The 22408-nt window shown below is 41.2% G+C and overlaps 1 protein-coding gene across 1 annotated transcript in view; it reads right to left on the reverse strand.

Annotated features, from left to right (window-relative positions):
* KPNA3 (karyopherin subunit alpha 3) overlaps positions 1–22195 on the reverse strand; it is a 105843-nt gene extending 83648 nt beyond the window's left edge. Inside the window, exon 1 of the mRNA XM_060637919.3 lies at positions 21773–22195. Coding sequence (XP_060493902.1) covers positions 21773–21841 — 69 coding nt within the window. The 5' untranslated portion in view covers positions 21842–22195. The remainder of the gene's footprint in view (positions 1–21772) is intronic.
* Positions 22196–22408: the final 213 nt, after the last annotated feature.

Raw genomic sequence — 22408 nt, forward strand, 5'->3', positions numbered from 1 at the left:
AAGCTATCTACACATTCAATGCAATCCCAATCAAAATTGCACCAGCATTCTTCTCAAAACTAGAACAAGCCATCCTAAAATTCATATGGAACCACAAAAGGCCCCGAATAGCCAAAGTAATTTTGAAGAAGAAGACCAAAGCGGGAGGCATCACAATCCCAGACTTTAGCCTCTACTACAAAGCTGTCATCATCAAGACAGCATGGTATTGGCACAAAAACAGACACATAGACCAATGGAATAGAATAGAAACCCCAGAACTAGACCCACAAACGTATGGCCAACTCATCTTTGACAAAGCAGGAAAGAACATCCAATGGAAAAAAGACAGTCTCTTTAACAAATGGTGCTGGGACAACTGGACAGCAACATGCAGAAGGATGAACCTAGACCACTTTCTTACACCATTCACAAAAGCAAACTCAAAATGGATAAAGGACCTGAATGTGAGACAGGAAACCATCAAAACCCTAGAGGAGAAAGCAGGAAAAGACCTCTCTGACCTCAGTCGTAGCAATCTCTTACTCGACACATCCCCAAAGGCAAGGGAATTAAAAGCAAAAATGAATTACTGGGACCTTATGAAGATAAAAAGCTTCTGCACAGCAAAGGAAACAACCAACAAAACGAAAAGGCAACCAACGGAATGGGAAAAGATATTTGCAAAGGACATATCGGACAAAGGGCTAGTATCCAAAATCTATAAAGAGCTCACCAAACTCCACACCCGAAAAACAAATAACCCAGTGAAGAAATGGGCAGAAAACATGAATAGACACTTCTCTAAAGAAGACATCCGGATGGCCAACAGGCACATGAAAAGATGTTCAACATTGCTCCTTATCAGGGAAATACAAATCAAAACCACACTCAGATATCACCTCACGCCAGTCAGAGTGGCCAAAATGAACAAATCAGGAGACTATAGATGCTGGAGAGGATGTGGAGAAACGGGAACCCTCTTGCACTGTTGGTGGGAATGCAAACTGGTGCAGCCGCTCTGGAAAGCAGTGTGGAGGTTCCTCAGAAAATTAAAAATAGACCTACCCTATGACCCAGCAATAGCACTGCTAGGAATTTACCCAAGGGATACAGGAGTACTGATGCATAGGGGCACTTGTACCCCAATGTTTATAGCAGCACTCTCAACAATAGCCAAATTATGGAAAGAACCTAAATGTCCATCAACTGATGAATGGATAAAGAAATTGTGGTTTATATACACAATGGAGTACTACATGGCAATGAGAAAGAATAAAATATGGCCCTTTGTAGCAACGTGGATGGAACTGGAGAGTGTGATGCTAAGCCATACAGAGAAAGACAGATACCATATGGTTTCACTCTTATGTGGATCCTGAGAAACTTAACAGAAACCCATAGGGGAGGGGAAGAAAGAAAAAAAAAAAAGAGGTTAGAGTGGGAGAGAACCAAAGCATAAGAGACTGTTAAAAACTGAGAACAAACTGAGGGTTGATGGGGGGTGGGAGGGAGGGGAGGGTGGGTGATGGGTATTGAGGAGGGCACCTTTTGGGATGAGCACTGGGTGTTGTATGGAAACCAATTTGACAATAAAATTCATATATTAAAAATAAATAAATAAATAAATAAATAAATAAATAAATAAATAAATAAAAACTGAGAACAAACAGGGTTGATGGGGGGTGGGGGGGGTGGCAGGGAGGGGAGGGTGGGGGATGGGTATTGAGGAGGGCACCTTTTGGGATGAGCACTGGGTGTTGTATGGAAACCAATCTGACAACAAATTTCATATATTGGAAAAAAAAATAGAAAATAAAAAAATAAAACACCAAATGCTAAAGTCATTAAAATTTTGTTTTTACGAAGTATTTTTTTGTTTTTTGTTTTGTTTTTACAAAGTATTTTTAAAAAAACCTCAATAAATGTTCCTAATTATACCTTATTCTAAAATCAAGATACATAGGGCACCTGGGTGGCTCAGTTGGTTAAGTGTCCAATTTTGGCTCAGGTCATGATCTCATGGCTCATGAGTTCAAGCCCCGCATAGGGCTCTTAACTGACCGGTCAGTGCCTGGAGCCTGCTACGGATTCTGTGTCCTCCTCTCTCTCTGCCCCTCCCCTGCTCATGCTGTCTCTCTCTCAAAAACAAATGAATATTAAAAAAAGGTTTTTTTAAACCAAGATACATTTGTATGACAGTGATGGGACTAAATTCAAGTTAGCAAAATTAGGTTCAAATTTACAAAAAAGGTACTAACTGTGTAGTCTGTGGCTCTCTGCTGAGATTAACACTGTATAACACTTAGTTTGTAGGTTGTTTCTCTATCACGTGTTTGCATCTCTACCGTCTACAACCCAATACCTAGCTAACGTGATCATCCTTCTCAGGCTACCTAACTCCTTTTCACTTGCACATTTGAATTCTGAGAGGAAGATGCAGATACTATCCAACCTCTAATTATTTTTTTTTTTAATTTTTTTTTTTCAACGTTTTTTTATTTATTTTTGGGACAGAGAGAGAGACAGAGCATGAACGGGGGAGGGGCAGAGAGAGAGGGAGACACAGAATCGGAAACAGGCTCCAGGCTCCGAGCCGTCAGCACAGAGCCTGACGCGGGGCTCGAACTCACGGACCGCGAGATCGTGACCTGGCTGAAGTCGGACGCTTAACCGACTGCGCCACCCAGGCGCCCCCAACCTCTAATTATTTAAATGCCTGTCCAGCTACCTTCCTCCATACTCTGCTCAGCTTTCTACTGGTCTCTCTACTGTTACCTTAAATACAGAAAAATGACAACAGTGTCTACCTTAACACCTTCTGTATACATTATAAAGACATTCAGATCAGCTGGATCTTTACCGGCTTTGCTATTCTGAGATAGGGAATGCAAAGAAAGAATATAGTGTTTCAACATAGGAAGGTCCATCGCACAAATTCATTGCTGTCCCATTTGATCCCTCTATAATTCTAATGCTTCTACATTTGATAATAAAATTTTCTGTTGTGTAAGTTTTCTTAACAGTCAAGGTATAAAAAACTGGAATACATAAAACTGTTTCAAAGACACATACAGTGTTTTAATACCTTTCTAATAATGTATAGCATTCATTAGTGATTTTCATTTTAAAAAGTAAAAGAGGGGCGCCTGGGTGGCTCAGTAGGTTGGGATCTGACTTTGGCTCTGGTCATGATCTCACGGCTCATGAGCTGGAGCCCCACATTGGGCTCTGTGCTGACAGCTAGGAGCCTGGAGCCTGCTTCAGATTCTGTGTCGCCCTTTCTCTCTGCCCCACACCAGCTCATGCTCTGTCTCTCTCTCTCTCTCTTTCAAAAATAAACATTAGAAATAATAATAATAATAAAATAAAAAGTGAAAAGAAAAATTACTATCAAAATATTGCAAATATGGAGTCACCTTTATTTCCATAAAGTGTAACAATTTCTACACTATTTTTATAAAACTTAACTACACATTATCACCAACCTATTCTGAGTAAGGTAAGATTATTCTCTTATTTCTTTTTAGCTGGAGAGTAGAGAAGGCAAAATTATTTAAAATATTATTTATTAATTTACTATGTCATACCCAACTCCAAACAACTGCTCAAGAAGGTTCTTTTGGGTCTGTAAATGTGTGGAATAGCAGGTATTTTTACTTTGAAATTTCATATCAAAAGTACATTTTTATCCTCAGCAATCAGACAACACAAAGGAATAAAAGGCATCCAAATCGGCAAGGAAGAAGTCAAATTTTCACTCTTCACAGATGACATGATACTCTTTACGGAAAACCCAAAAGATGCGACCAAAAAACCTCTAGAGCTGATCCATGAATTCAGCAAAGTCGCAGGATATAAAATCAATGCACAGAAATCGGTTGCATTTCAATACACCAACAATGAGGCAACAGAAAGAGAAATCAAGGAATTGATCCCATTTATAATTGCACCAAAAACCATAAAATACCTAGGAATAAACCTAACTAAAGAGGTGAAAAATCTATACACTGAAAACTATAGAAAGCTTGTAGAAGAAATTGAAGACACACAAAAAATGGAAAAATATTCCATGCTCATGGACTGGAAGAACAAATATTGTTAAAATTTCAATACTACCCAAAGCAATCTACATATTCAATGCAATCTCTATCAAAATAACACCAGCATCCTTCACAGAGCTAGAACAAACAGTCTTAAAATTTGTATGGAACCAGAAAAGACCCTGAATAGCCAAAGTAATCCTGAAAAAGAAAACCAAAGCTGGAGCCATCACAATGCCTGATTTCAAGATATATTACAAAGCTATAATCATCAAGACAATACGGTACTGGCACAAAAACAGACATTTAGATCAATGGAATGGAATAGAGAACCCAGAAATGGACCCACAAAACATATGGCCAACTAATCTTTGACAAAGCAGGAAAGAATATCCAATGGAATAAAGCCAGTCTCTTCTGTAAGTGGTGCTGGGAAAACTGGACAGCAACATGCAGAAAAATGAACCTGGACCACTTTCTTACACCATACCCCAAAATAAATTCAAAATGGATGAAAGACCTAAATGTAAGACAGGAAGCCATCAAAATCCTCGAGGAGAAAGCAGGCAAAACCAACTTTGACCTCAGCCACAGCAACTTCTTACTCAACACATCTCCAGAGGCAAGAAAAACAAAAGCAAAAGTGAACTACTGGGACCACATCAAGATAAAAAGATTCTGCACAGTGAAGGAAACAATTAGCAAAACTAAAAGGCAACCAATGGAATGGGAGAAGATATATGCAAATGACATACCAGATAAAGGGTTAGTATTCAAAATCTATAAAGAACTTAACAAACTCAACACCCAAAAAACAAATTATCCAGTGATGAAATAGGCAAAAGACATGAATAGGCACTTTTCCAAAGAAGACATCCAGATGGCTAACAGACACATGAAAAAATGTTGAACATCACTCATCATCACGGAAATGCAAATCAAAACCACAATGAGATATCACCTCACACCTGTCAGAATGGCTAAAATTAACAACTCAGGCAACAAAAGATGTTGGCGAGAATGCCGAGAAAGGGTATCTCTTTTGCACTTCTGATGGGAATGCAAACTGGTGCAGCTACTCTGGAAAACAGTAATGAGGTTCCTCAAGAAATTAAAAATAGAGCTACCCTATAACACAGCAATTGCACTACTAGGTATTTATCCAAGGGATCAGGTGTGCTGCTTCGAAAGGGCACATGCACCCCAATATTTACAGCAGCACTATCGACAATAGCCAAAATATGGAAAGAGTCCAAATGTCCAATGACAGACGAATGAAGAAAGAAGATATGGTATATATGTGTGTGTGTGTGTGTGTGTGTGTGTGTGTGTGTGTATACACATACATACAATGGAGTATATTACTCCGCAATCAAAAAGAATGAAATGTTGCCATTCGCAACTACATGGATGGAACTAGAGGGTATTATGCTAAGCAAAATTTGTCAGAGAAAGACAAATATCACATGCCTTCACTCATGTAGAATTTAAAAGACAAACGATGAATATAAGGGAAGGGAAACAAAAATAATATAAAAACAGGGAGGAGGACAAAACATAAGAGACTCAAATACAGAGAAGAAACTAAGGGTTGCTGGAAGGGTTATGGATGGGGGGATGGGCTAAATGAGTAAGGGACATTAAGGAAGGCACCTGCTGGGATGAGCACTGGGTGTTATACATAGGGGATGAATCATTGGAATCTACTCCTGAAATCAGTATTGCACTATATATGCTAACTTAGACGTAAATTAAAAACAAAAACAAAAACAAATTGAGATGTGTGATAAGTATAATCATGGATTTAGAAGACTTAGTATAAAAAAGAGAATGTAGGGGCACCTGGGTGGCTCAGTCGGTTGAGCGTCCGACTTCGGCTCAGGTCACGATCTCACGGTCCGTGAGTTCGAGCCCCGCGTCGGGCTCTGGGCTGATGGCTCAGAGCCTGGAGCCCGCTTCCGATTCTGTGTGTCTCTCTCTCTCTGACCCTCCCCCGTTCATGCTCTGTCTCTGTCTCAAAAATAAATAAACGTTAAAAAAATTAAAAAAAAAAAAAAAGAATGTGAAATATTTCATTAATAATCATTTTATATGTATTAGATGTTGAATTGATAAAAGTCTGGATACACTGAATTAAATTAAAACAGGCTAATAAAGATTTTAAAAAGTATATTTTTAATGGGTAATGATGCAAGTATCATTTGGGGGGTTTTAAGTAGTATAATACTACATGTTTTACTATGATATTGTGACTTATAATAAATATATAATTACTCTTCATCTAGGTGTTCCTGGCACACAGCTCCAAAAACCCTTAGACTTTACTAAGGGTTGACAAATATAAAGGTGTCTTTTATTATATTACTGAAGTGACTTTTGTAAAGCCCCCCTAGGTCACCTAAGGACGGGAATTGGTTGCCAGGTGAAACAACTACGTGATTAAAGGGCTAAAACTTTTGGTACCATCCCCACCCCAACCTTCAGAGAGGGGAGAAGGGCTGGAGATTGACATCAGTAACCAATGACCAATGCTTTAATCAAGCATGCCTCATAAAAACCCAAAAAGACCAGTGCAGAGAACGTCCTGGCTGGTGAAAACATGGAGGTAACAGGTAGAGTGGTACTCTCCAAGAGAGAGCATCTCTTCCATCTGGCTGATCCTGAAATATCCTTTTATAATAAACTGGTAATCTAGTAAGTAAAACATTTCTCTGGGTCTTGTGAGTCACTCCAGCAAATTAAACAGGAGGAAGAGGTTGTAGGAACCACCAATCTATAGCTGGGAGATCAGAAGCAGGGTGGGAGGCAAGAGGTCTTGTAGAAGTAAGCCCTTAACCTATGGAATCTGATGCTACCTCCAGGTATATGACATCAGAATTGAATTGAAATGTAAGACACCCAGCTCGTGTGGGAGAACTGCTTGGTGTGGGGGAAACAAACACTCACAAGTTAGAATAGGTATCAGAATCGACTTAACTTTTAGCACATATGTTAAAACACTCACATATAAAAGATGATGTCTGGAATTTGCTTCAAAAAAATCCAGGGAAAGATGGGAATGGGTAGAGATATAAATGAACAAGACTAGCCATAAATTATAACTGGTTTTTTTTTTTAATTTTTTTAACGTTTATTTATTTTTGAGACAGAGAGAGACAGAGCATGAACGGGGGAGGGTCAGAGAGAGAGGGAGACACAGAATCTGAAACAGGCTCCAGGCTCTGAGCTGTCAGCACAGAGCCCGACACGGGGCTCGACCGCGAGATCATGACCTGAGCCGAAGTCGGACGCTTAACCGACTGAGCCACCCAGGCACCCCTATAACTGGTTTTAAATGGTACATGGTAGTTCAATATATCATTCTCTGTGCTTTTGTGTATGTTTGTAAGTTTTCTAAAATATAGGGTTTGGCATCTTAAATGTGCTGTGTTAAATAACACAAGTACTGGAATAAAAAAAAAAAAAAAACAACTGGTTACCAACTGGTAAGTAGTGAGTGGCCAACATTCATTATTTTTCTATGTCCTCAGTTTCCACATCTGTGGAAAAAAGAGTCTGAACTCATTAAATCCTGACATTTCTGCTAGTTCAATTTTTTTTTATGATTCAATTGAGTATGACCTCTACACTCTGAATTTTGTTTACCAATTCTAACTATAATCTAAAATGCATTTACAGCTAAATTTGATATATATAATCAACTGAAAATTGTCTACAACTGTGACCAAAATAACATTATAGTCTTACCTCAGCTGGGCCAGTGTTCCTAGGCATTATGTTCCCCAAATATTCTGCATTTCCAGAAACACCTTTTCTTCATGTACTCTCTTAGACCCCTTTATTCTCTACAACTAATGACGCCAAATAAAATAGGGCCCATTAACCATAATGTGTTCCAGTTTCCCTACACTACTTCAGCCCATCCTCACTCCCGTCGCTTCTCCAAAGTCCTTTCCACCCGATGCCCTTCAAAATCTAACCACAACTTCTATCTCTTACTTCACCTCCCTAACAGCTCTCCACTTAGTCTTGGCACAATCATTTATTCCTTTTCTAGCCAGCTCCTTAACTCTTTTGTTCTGGCTCCTTCCATTTAGCCTACAAACAACAGCCAATTCCATTCTTCTAAACAAATAAAAAACAACAAAATGCCTTCTTTTAACCCTACTTCCTCCTCCTGCTAACCTGTGGCCCCTCCTTCCCATGGGTGTCAAATTTTTAAATTGAGTTTCTACTGACCAGTTCTACTACCTGAACTGCAATTCACTTCTCACTCCATCATAATCTAGCTGCCAGCCTCCTCCACTCTGGGTTTTCCACTTCTGCCTGGCCCCCAATTGCCAAATATAATGAAAGCTTACTTCAGGTCTTTATACATCTCTTCTCTGCAGCACTGATATTGCAACTACTGCTTCTCTTTCAGGAAACTTTCCCCCCTCCCCTAAGTTTTAATACGCTACTTTGTTGTAAGCTTCTTACAGACTCATTCTTCAGTGGCATTTTTACTAGTGCCCTAAAATGATGTACTTCCTTGGGTTCTTCCTTCCCCTAGTCCTTTTTTCTTCTTTTTTAATTTTAGAAAGAGAGAGAGAGAGAAAGATACAGCAAGGGAGATGGGGGGAGGGAGGGAGGGAGAGAGAGAAATCCAAGCAGGCACCACCCCTGAGCATGGAGGGGCTTCATCCTATGACTCTGAGCCAAAATCAAGAATCAGAAGCTCCACCGACTGAGTCACCTAGGTGACCCCCTTTTTTGTTCTTATACCTAGGAACTCTCATCTATATTATCATCTTAATCACTCTAATCATTGCTTGAACTATTTTCCAAATCTTCACTACTGGCCATATCATCCTAGGATAAGGTTAGGCAAACTACACCCTGTGAGCCAAATCCAGCCTGCCACCTGATTTTATAAATAAAGCTTCATTGGAACAGTGGCACCCATCTGTTTGCCTAGTGTCTATGGCTGCTTTCATGCTCACAGCAGAGATGAACAGTTGTGACATAAATAGTATGGGCCTCAAAGCATGAAATATTTAACCTTTTGAGAATATTATGACCCTTTACAAAAAAGAAAAAAGTTTGCTAACCTCTGTTCTAGAAGGTAACATATGCCAAATAAGCAGTCCTGGTAACTTTTCCTGCCGTTGGACCCCAATGCTGTTAGACCATCCATCTCTGAGTCGCCTGAGTTTTCTAACTGTTCCTTTGAAGCTCCCTTCTCACCTTCATCAATCTCCTATGGTGCAACCAAAGCAACAGTTTTAAATGCACAAAACCCACCTTCCTACTTAAAACTTTCCCCATAGGAGAGGTCTTTCACAATCTGGCCCCTGCCTATCCTATCCAACTTTCCAATCACTCCGCCTATAAGAAATACTGATTTACATTATTTCCCAGAACAAGTCATGCTGTCTCTTACCCTTAAGTCCACCTAAGATATACTACCAAAGAAATATCTATACATTTTTCTAGTTTCAGCCTAAGCACAATCTCCATGAAGCCTTCTGATGCTCACCCATGCGGATTCTTTCCCTATGTGTCCACTGTTCTCTCAACGTATTTCCACTGTAGTATTTATTTGCTTTAAATCACATCCCTAGTAATCTACACACTCCCTGAGCAGGGACCCTGAGGCAGAGTAGAAAATGGTTATTAAGGGAAGAGAGTTTTAAAGTAGGAAATCTAGGACTGAATTCCAGTTCTGCCTCCTCCTCGTTGCATGTTCTTAAGCAAATTACTTAACTCATTTTCTTCACCTGAATAACAGCAATTGTGAGAATTACTTAATATTATTCTTAGCAGCACAGTGCCTTGCTCATAGTAAGTGCTCAACAATTATTGGTTATTATTACTTTCATTGTCTTATCTCTCATACTTAGTTCAGAATTCAGATAACTGTTGAGAGAAATAACTGAAGCAAGCTAGTTCTGCACACATTATTTTCAGCTGCATACTGGATATTTCCATCTGAACAACATTTGGTTCCCCAAACTCATTATCTTTAGTCCCAACTGTTTCAATTAGAGTAAAGCGGCCAACTTATGAAGGTCTGCCTAGGATTTTACTGGTTTGAATACTCAAAGTCCTGTGTCCTGAGAACTCCCTCAGTTCTGGGCAAACCAGGATAGTTGATCATCTTAAATTAGTTATGTTGCAAACCATAAAAACAGACTTGAGTTTAGTCTGAGAAACAAAGGGAGGGGAGGGGTGCAGGTGAATTTACTGGAAGAATAAAGAACAATTCACAGAACCAAAGGAAAAGCTGTGGAATCTGATGAAAAACTCAGGATGAAAGCAACGCCACAGATCTAGGTGGCAGGAATTAAAGAAAGATTTCTTTACAGTACTTCTGCCAAAATGAATCACTTAGGTCCCAGTGTCAGCTCATTTAAGATTTAAATGCCAGGGACAGCATTTGAATGGCCTTCTTTTTATTAACCAGAAATATTAAGGCACTTTAATTAACCAAAGGAGGCAGAAGCACTTAGATCAAAAATCTCACCAAAAGATATCCAATGGCAGAAGAGTAGCTTCCAAAGAAAGGTCAATCAGAATGAGGTTTCCAAAAGAAGGGAATGTATGTAAGGTCACCACATCAACTGCTGCTTGAACACACCACACCTTTAATACTCTATGACACAGTCACTGTTATTCATGTTATTTTTCTTTTTGTCTTGGCAAACTCCTATTCATTCTTCAAGACCCAGCTCAAGTATGATCTTCCGTGTAACTTAATTCAATTTTCCCAGGTATAGTCACTCGCTTTCTTCATGCTTTCATAGTACTTTGCAAATTATGTACCTATTTCATAGAATGAGCTCTGTACTAAGTACAGCTGACCCTTGAATAACATGGGTTTGAACTATGCAGATCTACTTATACACAAATTTTTTACAGTACAGTACTGTAAATGTATTTTCTATTTTTTGTGATTTTATCAATAACATTATCTTTTCTGTAGCTTACTTTATCGTAAGAACACACTATATAATACATATACAAAATGCATGTTAGTTGACTGTTTATGTTATTGGTCAGGCTTCCAGTTAACAGTACAGTATCTGTAGTTAAGTGTTTGGGGAATCAAAAGTTATATGTGGGCACCCCCTAACCCCCATGTTGCTTAAGAGTCCACTGTATATACTTAGGTATCAGTCTCTCACACTAAACTAGCAAGGACAAAGTTATTTATATTTACTATTTGGGGTATTAACACTGCCTGTCTGGCCCATGGCAAATGCTTCATAAGTGTTTAATACATCTATTATCCAAGTCACTGGGATATATGAAACATTAAATTAAAAAGGAAGAGTGGAGCTACTACAGGTAAACAAGCTGACAATATCAAAGAGAAAGCTGACAAATTCTGCAAGGGTAGGAGAGGCAAAAGAATTATGAAGAGCAAAAATCCCATAAGCACAAAAATTAAGGATAAAATTCTGACAAATCTAAGAACCTGAAGGCATTACTTATGTAACAGCAAAAACGGATACCCATATGCATAAATGTGATTCTCAAGAAACAAGAAAATAACTAAATTATATTCTATTTAAGAAGGCAGAAAAATGTATAGGCATTTTCAGAAACAGTGACTTTTTTGGGGGCTCCATGCCCAAAGTGGCACTCGAACTCACAACCCTGAGATCAAGAGTCACGTGCTCCACCCACTGAGTCAGACAAGCACCCCAAACACTGACATTTCAAATAAAAGAAAATTTGGTATGTAAACAAATAAACTTAAAGCCCAGAAAACCCAACCATTTAGAAAGATTAATTCCAAGTGAATATAGTCATGATTTATTTTACCATACTTTAACTTTTTTTTTTTTTTTAAGGTTTATTCATTTTTCAGAGACAGAGCATAAGGTGGGGGAGAGGGGCAGAGAGACAGAGGGAGGCACAGAATCTGAAGCAGGCTCCAGGATCCCAGCTGTCAGCACAGAGTCCGACGCGGGGCTCGAACTCACAGACCATGAGATCATAACCTGAGCTGAAGTCGGACGCTCAAACGACTGAGCCACCCAGGTGCCCCAACCATACTTTAACTCTTAGTGGTGATATCCCAGGCTGTGACAAATTTTTCTTAATAGCAAAACTGCCACAAAGTACAGCTATATCTTCCCTACATTTTTACTATTGCTTTATCTTCAAAGTAAAGGAACAGAGGCTTGGAAATGAGAACACAGCAAAACCTTACGCTGAGATATCAAAGTCAAGTTAGGAACAGTGTCAGTCATGGAAAGAGAAAATGCCACTGACTTTGAAGTTAGATTTTCCAAATACATCTTCTAACTCCTTGCTGGATACCAAGAAGTCAGTTTATTCTTTTTCACTTCAAATATTACCCAGTCTATATCACACTTCACCCAAATAACTAAAATTCATTTCACCAAATGCAGTGACTTTGACATTGTAACATTAAACTATTTTTTATCTGAACTATCTTTATCTATTCTTTATCATCTGAACCTTCTGATCAATCTTACCATCACTACTGGGATATATTCTGAAGTACACAGCATCACCAATGGAAGTATTTTTTTTTTTAATCAAAAATGCTTAAACTGAAGATAATCATGCTTCTAAAACTAACCTCCAGTTTACAGAAAATCCAGACGGTGGCAAGAAATAGGAGGAACAAGTTAAGCAACACCACAAAGAAACAGACAAATCCATTAATTAGGACATTTTATTAGGCTGAACCATATGTAATTGCTGATACTTGGCTCATACTTTGAACCTCCCAAATGAAAATTTCATGTGGTTCAACTTAATACAAGAAAACTGACCTGATTTCTTCAACAAATTAACAGCATTTATAAAATGGTGGGGGACAACAGCCTAAAGGTAGAAGCTACCATTCATCAATGGGTGAATGGACAAAATATGGTACCTGCATACAACGGAATATTATTCAGCCATAAAAAGAAACAAAATTCTGACACATGCTACAACACAGATGCGCTTCGAAGACATTATGCTGAGAGAAATAAGCCAGTCAAATAAGCCAGACAAATATTGTATGATTCTACTTATACGAGCTTCCTAGAGTAGTCAAATTCATAAAGAAAGACAATAGAAGGAAGGTTGCCAAGGGCTGGAGAAAGAGGGAATGCAAAATTATTATTTAATAGGTACAGAGTTTCAGTTACAAAAGATGAAAAGTTCTGGATATAGGACAGTGATGATTATTACACAACAATGTGAATGTACTTAATGTCACAGAACTATACACTTAAAGTAGTTAAAATAATAAATTTTATGTTATGTTTATTTACTATAAAAAAATGGTGGGAGAAGCCTATTGTAGATTGAAGGAGATTTAAGAAACATAACCAAGTATGATCTGATCTTGTTTAATCCTGACCAAATGACCAAATGTTAAAAAAAAAAAAAAATCAGGGACAACTAGGGAAATTTAAATGTGGACTAGATTAGATGTTATTATGTCAGGGTGATACAGTGTTTATGTAAGAATACATTATTTTTAGAGAAGTAGCCTTAAGTCTTTAGGAGTAAAATGTCATGGTGTCTATTATACATATAGAGGAAAAAGATGAAACAAAGACAGCAAACTGTGACTTATTAAATCTAAGTGATGTGCATATGGGATTAATTATACTATTCTCTCCACTTTCCTAATTATTAGAACATTTCTGGGGCACCTGGGTGGCTCAGTTGGTTAAGCGTCCAACTTTGGCTCAGGTCATGATCTCAAGGTTTGTGGGTTCGAGCCCCGCATCAGGCTCTGTGCTGACAGCTCAGAGCCTGGAGCGAGCTTCGGATTCTGTGTCTCCCTCTCTCTCTCTTCCCCTCCCCTACTCGTGCTCTGTCTCTCAAAAATGAACAAACGTTAAAAAAAAAATTTTTTTTAATTATTAAAAAAAGAACATTTCTATAATTAAAGTAAGAAAATTTAAAAATTATTTAACTATGCAGGTCTCTCAATCTCCCAACACTTTACCTATCATAATAAAAAGTTTGAACTTGATTTAGAAAGCAACAGGAAAAGGCACAAAAGATTAAAAGTTTCAGTTCAGGGGCGCCTGGGTGGCTCAGTCGGTTAAGCATCTGACTTCGACTCAGGTCATGATCCCGTGGTTCATGAGTTCAAGCCTCACGTAGGGCTCTGTGCCGACAGCTCAGAGCCTGGAGCCTGTTTCGGATTCTGTGTCTCTCTCTCTCTCTCTGCCCCTTGCCTGCTCACGCTTTGTCTCTCTCAAAAATAAACATTAAAAAAATAAAAAATAAATAAAAAATAAAAGTTTCAGTTCAAAAATGTATTTTAAGAAAATTATTGTGTCCGTAGTACCTAGTATGGATATATTCATTCAAGAAGTGTTTTAGTGCTTACTTTGTTCCAGCCACTGCACTAAGATGTAGGCAAAGGAGATATACAGTCTATGTGCTCAGAAAGCTCATGATCTAGTTGGAGAAAGAGATAAAACATAATTGAAATATATTAACCATAACTGCATATGAGAAAGATCTATTCAGGAGTGAAGAATGGTACCTAACTCAACCTGGGAAGATGGGGGAGATTCAGAAGATTTCTGATAAGAGCTAAACCCAGAGTTGAGCATTTAAAGAGGGGTAGGAATTAGTCAGGCAACAGGAGGCAGGGAAGGATATTCCAGTCAGCAGGATAGCCCTGAGAATAGAAATAGCATTGGCAAGCAGGGGAGGGCGGGATTCCAGATTATGTATAAGCATATAAGACGCTCAGTGTTGCTAGAGCTTGAAGGGGCAGGGAAGGAGAGAGGAAAGAAAAGCTGAACCTGGAAAAAATAATCAGGTATGAGACTCACTGAAAGATCTCATGAACTGGAGAAAGAACATCAATCACTTTGGGGGCAATTCTTAAATTGCCAGATGATAAGTATTAAGGCTTAAAGTCAGCTGGAGGCAGTGAATACAGAGGCAGGGCCAAAATCCAGAAACAGCACAGAGATTCAAGCTACATGACTGGCATCTGACTGAATGTGGAAGATGAGGAAGGAGTCCAAGAAGCCTCTCAAGTTTCAAGTTCAGGTCACAGTGAGGGTGATGATGCCATAAACAGAGAAAAGAAAAAAAAGGCAGAACATAGCTTTAAACACTCTGAGCTTAAGAAGCTGATGTGATGCTCATGTGATTAATTTCCAGCAGATGCGTAAAACAGATTTAAGTCCCCCACACTGAAGTGATAGTTAAAACTAAGGGAGATGCTTGATGTGGGCAAGAAAAGCAGTCAATAGAGGAGAGAGTCACAGACAAAATCCCAAGACGTGCCTACAGTCAATAGGTAGGAAGAAGAGTTGGCAAAATCAACCAAAAAGGAGTAATCACTGAGGCAGAAGGACAAGGAGAGACTGTATACCCCGTTAGTGAATTCAAGAAAAGAGAAGTATAACCTATCTGCTCTATGATACGTAGATTCCTGAAAAACTTCATGTTCTGTAAAATTAAGAAAAAAGAGGGAACTACATCAAGAAGGGTAGGGCAGGGGCGCCTGGGTGGCGCAGTCGGTTAAGCGTCCGACTTCAGCCAGGTCACGATCTCGCGGTCCGTGAGTTCGAGCCCCGCGTCAGGCTCTGGGCTGATGGCTCGGAGCCTGGAGCCTGTTTCCGATTCTGTGTCTCCCTCTCTCTCTGCCCCTCCCCCATTCATGCTCTGTCTCTGTCTGTCCCAAAAATAAATTAAAAACGTTGAAAAAAAAAAAAAAAAATTAAAAAAAAAAAAAAAAAAAAAAAAAAAAGAAGGGTAGGGCAATAAGCACCTTAAGACAGAACATGGTCAACCTATGGAGTCTAGAGGCAGAATATGGGGGAAGGGGCAATGTGCATACTCTCCGACTTGCTGTGTTCAACTGTGTCTGTACTTCACGTGTTTATGTTCCATTGCTGTTACTTGGGAGCGTGAAACAGTTAACATGCTGGTGAAAAATCAACTCCGAAATCAAATATGAACCAACATGAATTCTGCATTAACTAACATCATTCTTCTTTACAATTCAAGTATGAATTAGTTCATGTTGCAGAAATACATTATAACAGAAGAGGCTGGCAAAGGAGGGCTGGGCAACAGTATCAATGCCATGGTGTCAACACCAGAAGGAATATCGGCATCTTAGGATAATATTGTTAGTTTCACTCCCAAATATAGAGGTTTTTCAGATATGCTATCTCTCTTCTCAGAATATTCCTTAAATTTTATATACTGGTCATTACGTGACAACTCACAGCCCAAGGTCTTTACCTTCAGTGGGCTTACAGAGCCCACATACAGAGAACTTGTTGTAGCCACAGCAATTTAACCCAAAGAGGTAAAGGAAAATTCACGTAGGAAAGCATTAGAGAGAAGAAAAACCCTAGGGACTGATAGTACTTACCATGTTATTGGTGAGTCAGGAAAGGCCCTATGGAGAACTTCTGAAAGGTTTTTTTTGAAGTAGGATGACATGTGCGGCAGAATTACAATCTTGGTGTTCCAGAGGTATATAGAAAGGAGTCTGAGTGAGGAAAGAGTTTGCCAGAGTGAGCCCCAGTAAACAGCAAAAGAAGGTATGTTCAGAAGGCATGGAGGTATGTGCAAAGGCCTGGAGAAGAAATCACACTGGTCACTCCACCATCTCAAACGTGTGATCACAGCTGGCACAAAAGAGACCTAAGGAACTATGTGTGGCATCTTAAGGACTTTTAATTTTATCCTGAAGGCAATGGCAATGATCTTACCAAGAAAGTAACACAAAAGGATTTCAGAAAGACCAACTCACAAGATACAATGGGAAGGGAAGATACCGGTGACCCGGAAACCAGGTGCACGAGCATACTTACACAGGTGAGAATAACAGCGGCCCAAACTGGGGCAGCTGTAGTAAGGTCGGCATCAAAGGCAAAAAGTAGGAGGGCTCTTCAGATAACTGACTAATAGGAAAAGGGAAGAGAAGGGAGTCCGGGAGATTTTAAGCTTGAGCAATTCGGCAGTAGCACTTACCAACAGAGGCTCCAGAGAGACAGAAGTGAGTTTGGTAATGCTGGTCAAATTTGTGGATGAGAAAATTTATATTATCCTCAGTATTAGAAACTTAAACATAAGTTTTAAGTGTTAAGTCCAAGGATATGGGTTATTTTTTGGTGAAACCGACTAACTCGTTCCTCACTAATAAGGAAACTTTGCAAGAGTACAAAGAAAAAAAAGCAAATAAATTAAATGATAGATAAGATATCAAAAATTTTTATTAGCAAGGTTTTAAAATACCAAATCAGGAATTTCTAGGATATAGCCAAGATTTCTTAAATACTTTCCTCATTAATTAACTTTCAGAGGTTTTTTCCTACAATTCAGGTCTGAGGCTCCTTGCAGTGGGAAGACAGTACAGTGAGCAAGAGTTCTGGCTTTCATGTCATCTGCTTCACTGTAAGTCCAGGTCCTGCCACCCCTGATGACTTAGGGCTAGTTACTTACGAATCGTACGTCTCAAGTTTCCTCAGCGGTAAATATGGATAATAATAGTATATACTTCACTGGATCGTTGTGAAAACTAATCCATACAAAATACTTGGTACAGGTAAACTGCAAACAGTAAGTGTTAAGATTTTAAAAATAATTGTTATTAGTTATTGTTACTGATAAAAATATTACATTCTTGAGGTATACAGGAGCAAGAAAAAGCAAAGTTGACTTGAGTGGCATTTACCAGAGTGTTTGATTTATAAGTACTCATTAAATGGAACGTTTCCATTTCATGCACTTTTCTGTAAGTATATTTGAAAAGTTTTAAATACTTTTTTAAAAGGGAAAAAAAGCCTAAGAACAATGTCTTCTATAAAAAGGTCTGGTATTAAAATACCCATTCCAGGGGCGCCTGGGTGGCTCAGTCGGTTGGGCATCTGATTTTGGCTCAGGTCATAATCTCACGGTTGGTGAGTCCCAGCCCCGCATCAGGCTCTGTGCTGACAGCTCAGAGCCTGGAGCCTGCTTCAGATTCTGTGTCTCCCTCACTCTCTGCCCCTTCCCTGCTCGTGCTCTGTCTCTCTCTCTCAAAAGTAAACATTAACAATTAAAAAACAACAACAACACCCATTCCAGACCAAATGAGGATAAATTAAGTTTCCTTTTCACAATGTACTCCCTAGTTTTAGCTACAAAATCCATTCCCCCCACCCAAGCTCCAAACTGCTATCTGGAATAATTACTCTTCCCCTATCTGTATCTGTAGACCTCAAGATAACTTTCATCCCCTTTCTCCACTATGAGCTTTCCACAGAAGAGGAAGAGAAAGGAACAGGAGGAGGAAGTTCAAATCCTCATTCCATCCCCAATCTTGATTTTTTTTTAATTTATTTTTTTTAATTTTTTTAACCTTTATTTATTTTTGAGGCAGAGAGAGACAGAGCATGAACAGGGGAGGGTCAAACAGAGAGGGAGACACAGAATCTGAAACAGGCTCCAGACTCTGAGCTGTCAGCACAGAGCCGGATGAGGGGCTTGAACTCATGGACCGTGAGATCATAACCCGAGCCGAAGTCGGACGCTTAACCGACTGAGCCACCCAGGCACCCCTGCCAATCTTGATTTTTTTTTGAAAATTCCTCTTGACATACAGGATAAGAGCATTATTCCTCCAGAACTAATTCTAAATATTACTGCCAGTCATCTTATTCCACTGCTCTAATCATGTTGTACCTTCTCACTTTATTCTGGAATAAACTCCTTCAGATCTCTCTATCAGGAACTGTCCAAGTAACTCTTTGCCGCAAATACAGTCTCAGACCACCATGGGCCATCTGGAAGTCTCATCTCTTCACTCCCTAATCTAATTGCTCTTCTTTCTCACCTGGGTCTTTATTCACTAATTTCTTTCGCTCCCTGTTCAAGTTCAGCACATACTTCCTATAAAATCCACCAACCTCTTTTCTGTAAAGCCACTCCCGACTGAATGACTATGAAATTGCTCTCCTCCTCAGCCCTCTCCCCACTCACAACTTCCTGTTAGTGGAACAGGTATAACTTACTCCCTTAGAAAATGTGTATTTTATACTTGTACCTAGCATCTTATGTGTGTATCAGCTGGTTGTACACTTTACAAAGTTTTATCTTTCATCTATCCTATATGTGAAAAGGTAGGAGTATCACATCAGAGCGCATCTCACTGTTTTGAAACAGCCTGATAGTCACAACTACTTAGTCACAAAGCTCAGTTGTAGTGTAAGTTTCTGATTTAACACAGTTTCTAATGGATAAAACTAAATTAGAACCAGCGTCTAGTCTTGGTTGTACCTAAGTCCACAACAAAGGCACTTACCAGGTTTGATCCCTGATCAGTTTACCCTTCAGTCACATCCCCAGCAATTCTACTGCACTCTGTCAGGACTGTTCAACTACTGTCCAACTATTCCTCCCACAGGCCTACAAAGCCCCTTCGTTTTGCCCTCCCTTTTCCTGCATTTTGCCAGGCCAACTTTCCTTCATCTTTCAGGATTAGTTTACTCCAATTCATCCACTATGAATCAACCATAACATCTCCCTTGACTGCTCAGCCTCAAGTTAGAATTTTCTCAAAATATACTTATTGATGTACTGCATTGTAATCATCAGTTTACTTTACCATTATTCCCACTGAACTGTAAACTCCTTGAGGTACAGACTGAATTTTATTCTCTTTTGTATACCCAAGACCTAACATTGTCAGACATCCAACAATTAGTGAAGGAATGCTCATACCCACTTTGTGACCTTGTACACGCTACGTAAGCACTCTCACATTTCCTCATCTAAAGTACTTTCCTCCTGAAAGTGGGAATAATGCTATAACTAGTTCATATGTCGTTATAGGGTATTAAGTGTCATGAAGCTCCCAGTATAGTGTCTGCCGCATAGACCTATCATTTGAATGTCTGCTACGTCATGCCTTAGTTACTCTAACGTATCCTGGGAAATGTAATATTGTGACCAATATTTTCAGGCTGAAGGCTGAGCAACCATGCCTCTTTTTCATGCATCTGGAAGTCATTAATTACATTCTGATGATCAGCAAATATTTACTGTGCACCTATTATGTGCAGGAGTCCTTACTAGGTAGCACTGAGTTCCCAGATAATAATATAGGCAAAAAAGAAAACAAAAACCTGCACCAATATCCAAGAGAGGAAACAATGTTGTTAGTTCTTCTGTACAAACAACATGGTCATTTTTAAAACTAGTAAGTTTTGCTTTATAATAGTGGTAAGCTTCAAGAAAGATGGGAAAAGTTCAAAATTAACTCCTATCATCAAGTGGACCAATTAAGGAGGCAGTTCCAAAATTTCTTGTTGCTATTCCTAAGTTTCACTTTTGCTTACAAGTATTTCCCACAGAAGAAATTTAACCATGACAAGGATAGAGATAGATGACCTTTATTTGTCTTATTCAAACGGGAACTCCACAGAATTTCCTTAGGTTTGTTCCAATTAGTTTTAAATTTGTAGCTCTGAAAAATGGCCTGAGTTTTGTGTTTCTCTACAAAACAGAACGCTGAATGTTTCCCCACCACGTTCTCTAAGACAGGATAAAATGCGCACATCTTCGTCACCTTGGCCCTTTATCAAGAATTACAAAACTGCGAATCATGTCACCTAGTATTAGAAAAGGAGGCTGTGGACTTAAAACCACGTTCTCCCTAACAAATCCAGAGGTCAGAGTTCCAGGGAAGTTTGTGCAGTATACTACAATGCTTTCAGTAGCTGCAGAGACCTCTAGCGCTGCCTCAGTAACCCGAGTTTGCAAATAGTACCTGCTAATGTCACCTTAATGAGACAATGGCAACATGCTGTGTAGCAACGAACTAAGTGACCACGATGTTTACAGTTTTGCAACCACTTGGAAATTCTACCAGCTTGAAGCAAGAGAGATATACAAGGCCGTATGAACCTATGTATCCGATTTATTTCGGTAAAGCATGTCAAAGAAATGATTATCCTATGCACAATCCCACTACAAGAAAGGCTAAGAAAACAGGTCCTGTGAGCGGAGGTCGGAACAACGTCTCTTCCAAAGCCTCAACACAATAGATGGTAAACTATTGTCCACCTCCAGCTTGCTCCAAATGCCAGCAATAAGAGGAGTATGAGCTAGAACAGCTCAGCACGACCGGTCCAAAGGACAGCACTGGAATATGAGAAAATGGTCCTGGCGCATCCTACCCTCCCCCATCCACCACCCTCAAACAAGTCAGTTACCCGGCTGGTCCCCACCCCCCTCTGCGGGCCGCCACCGCCCGCCTGGGCCCCGCTCGCACAAGCTATGCGCGGGGACCGGCACGGCGCCGGCTCCATGTGCGGCAGCGCGGGAGGCACCGAGGGGGCCGTGCCGGGAGGGAGGCTGCACGGGCAGCCGGCGCGAGTCGCGGCCGCCCCCTCCGCGGTGCGGTCGACGGACCAGGGTGGCAGCATCCCCGGCCCGCGAGGCGCCGGCCCGCGGACCCCGCCTCAGCTCCACATCCCTTCCTCGCCGACAGCAGGCCGCGCCCGCGTGACGGGGCCGAAAACCCCGGCATTTCCCGGTCCCCGCGCCGGCAGCTCCAGAGGGCGGGTGCAGCCCGGCCCGCGGTCCCGTCGCCCGCTCCGCCCAGCCGGGGCCGCGGTGACTAGAGGCGGCGGCCAACTCCGACCCACCGCGAGCCGGCGAGAACCAGCCCGGCGCCGGCCCCCCGCCCCTCCCCGCCGCCGAGGGGCCGGCGCGGCCAGCCGGGTGAGCCGGGAGGGCCCAGACCGCGGAAGCACACTCACTTCCACATCGCGGCCCTTGTTCTTAAAGCTCTTGATGCGGTGGTTCTCCAAGCCCGGGTTCTCGGCCATGGCTGCGCGCGGCTCCGGCGGCGGCTACTCCTGCGGCTGCGGCGGCGGCGGCGAGTCTCGGCGCGGGAGGGGGAGGTGGGGGAGGGCGGGAGGGGATGGGAGGGGGAGGGGGAGAGGAGAGCACGTTCCGTGACGCCTCCGAGCGCGAGGTGGCAGCAGCGCCGGGGGAGGCGCAGGCCGACTGCCGGGCGGGGCGGGGAGGGAATGGCGCTGAGGAGTCGCGCGCGCCCGGCAAGCTGGGGTCACGTGACCGGGGCGGCCACCAGCCTGGACGCTTGCCGGACCGTTCTGGGGATGATCCCCGCCCCTACCCCCAGCAAGGCCTCCCCACAACCCGTCGAGGATGCAAGTCATGTGCCAGCAATGGAGCCGATTGAACGGCTTTTACTTCCTCCGACACGCCGGGCTGCGGGCGGAAACTACAGTTCCCAGCATGCCAGGTACAGCGGGGGTAATTCTTCTGGCCTTGACAGAACGGGAAGAATGCCGGGAACCCTATGAGCGCGGCTTTGGGTGCAGCGCGCTCCTTGCGCCTGGGCGTGATGCCCCGCCCCCAAGGCCGCCTCT

This window comes from Panthera onca, chromosome A1, assembly GCF_046562875.1.
Source record: "Panthera onca isolate mPanOnc1 chromosome A1, mPanOnc1 haplotype 2, whole genome shotgun sequence".
Classification (NCBI taxonomy): domain Eukaryota; kingdom Metazoa; phylum Chordata; class Mammalia; order Carnivora; family Felidae; genus Panthera; species Panthera onca.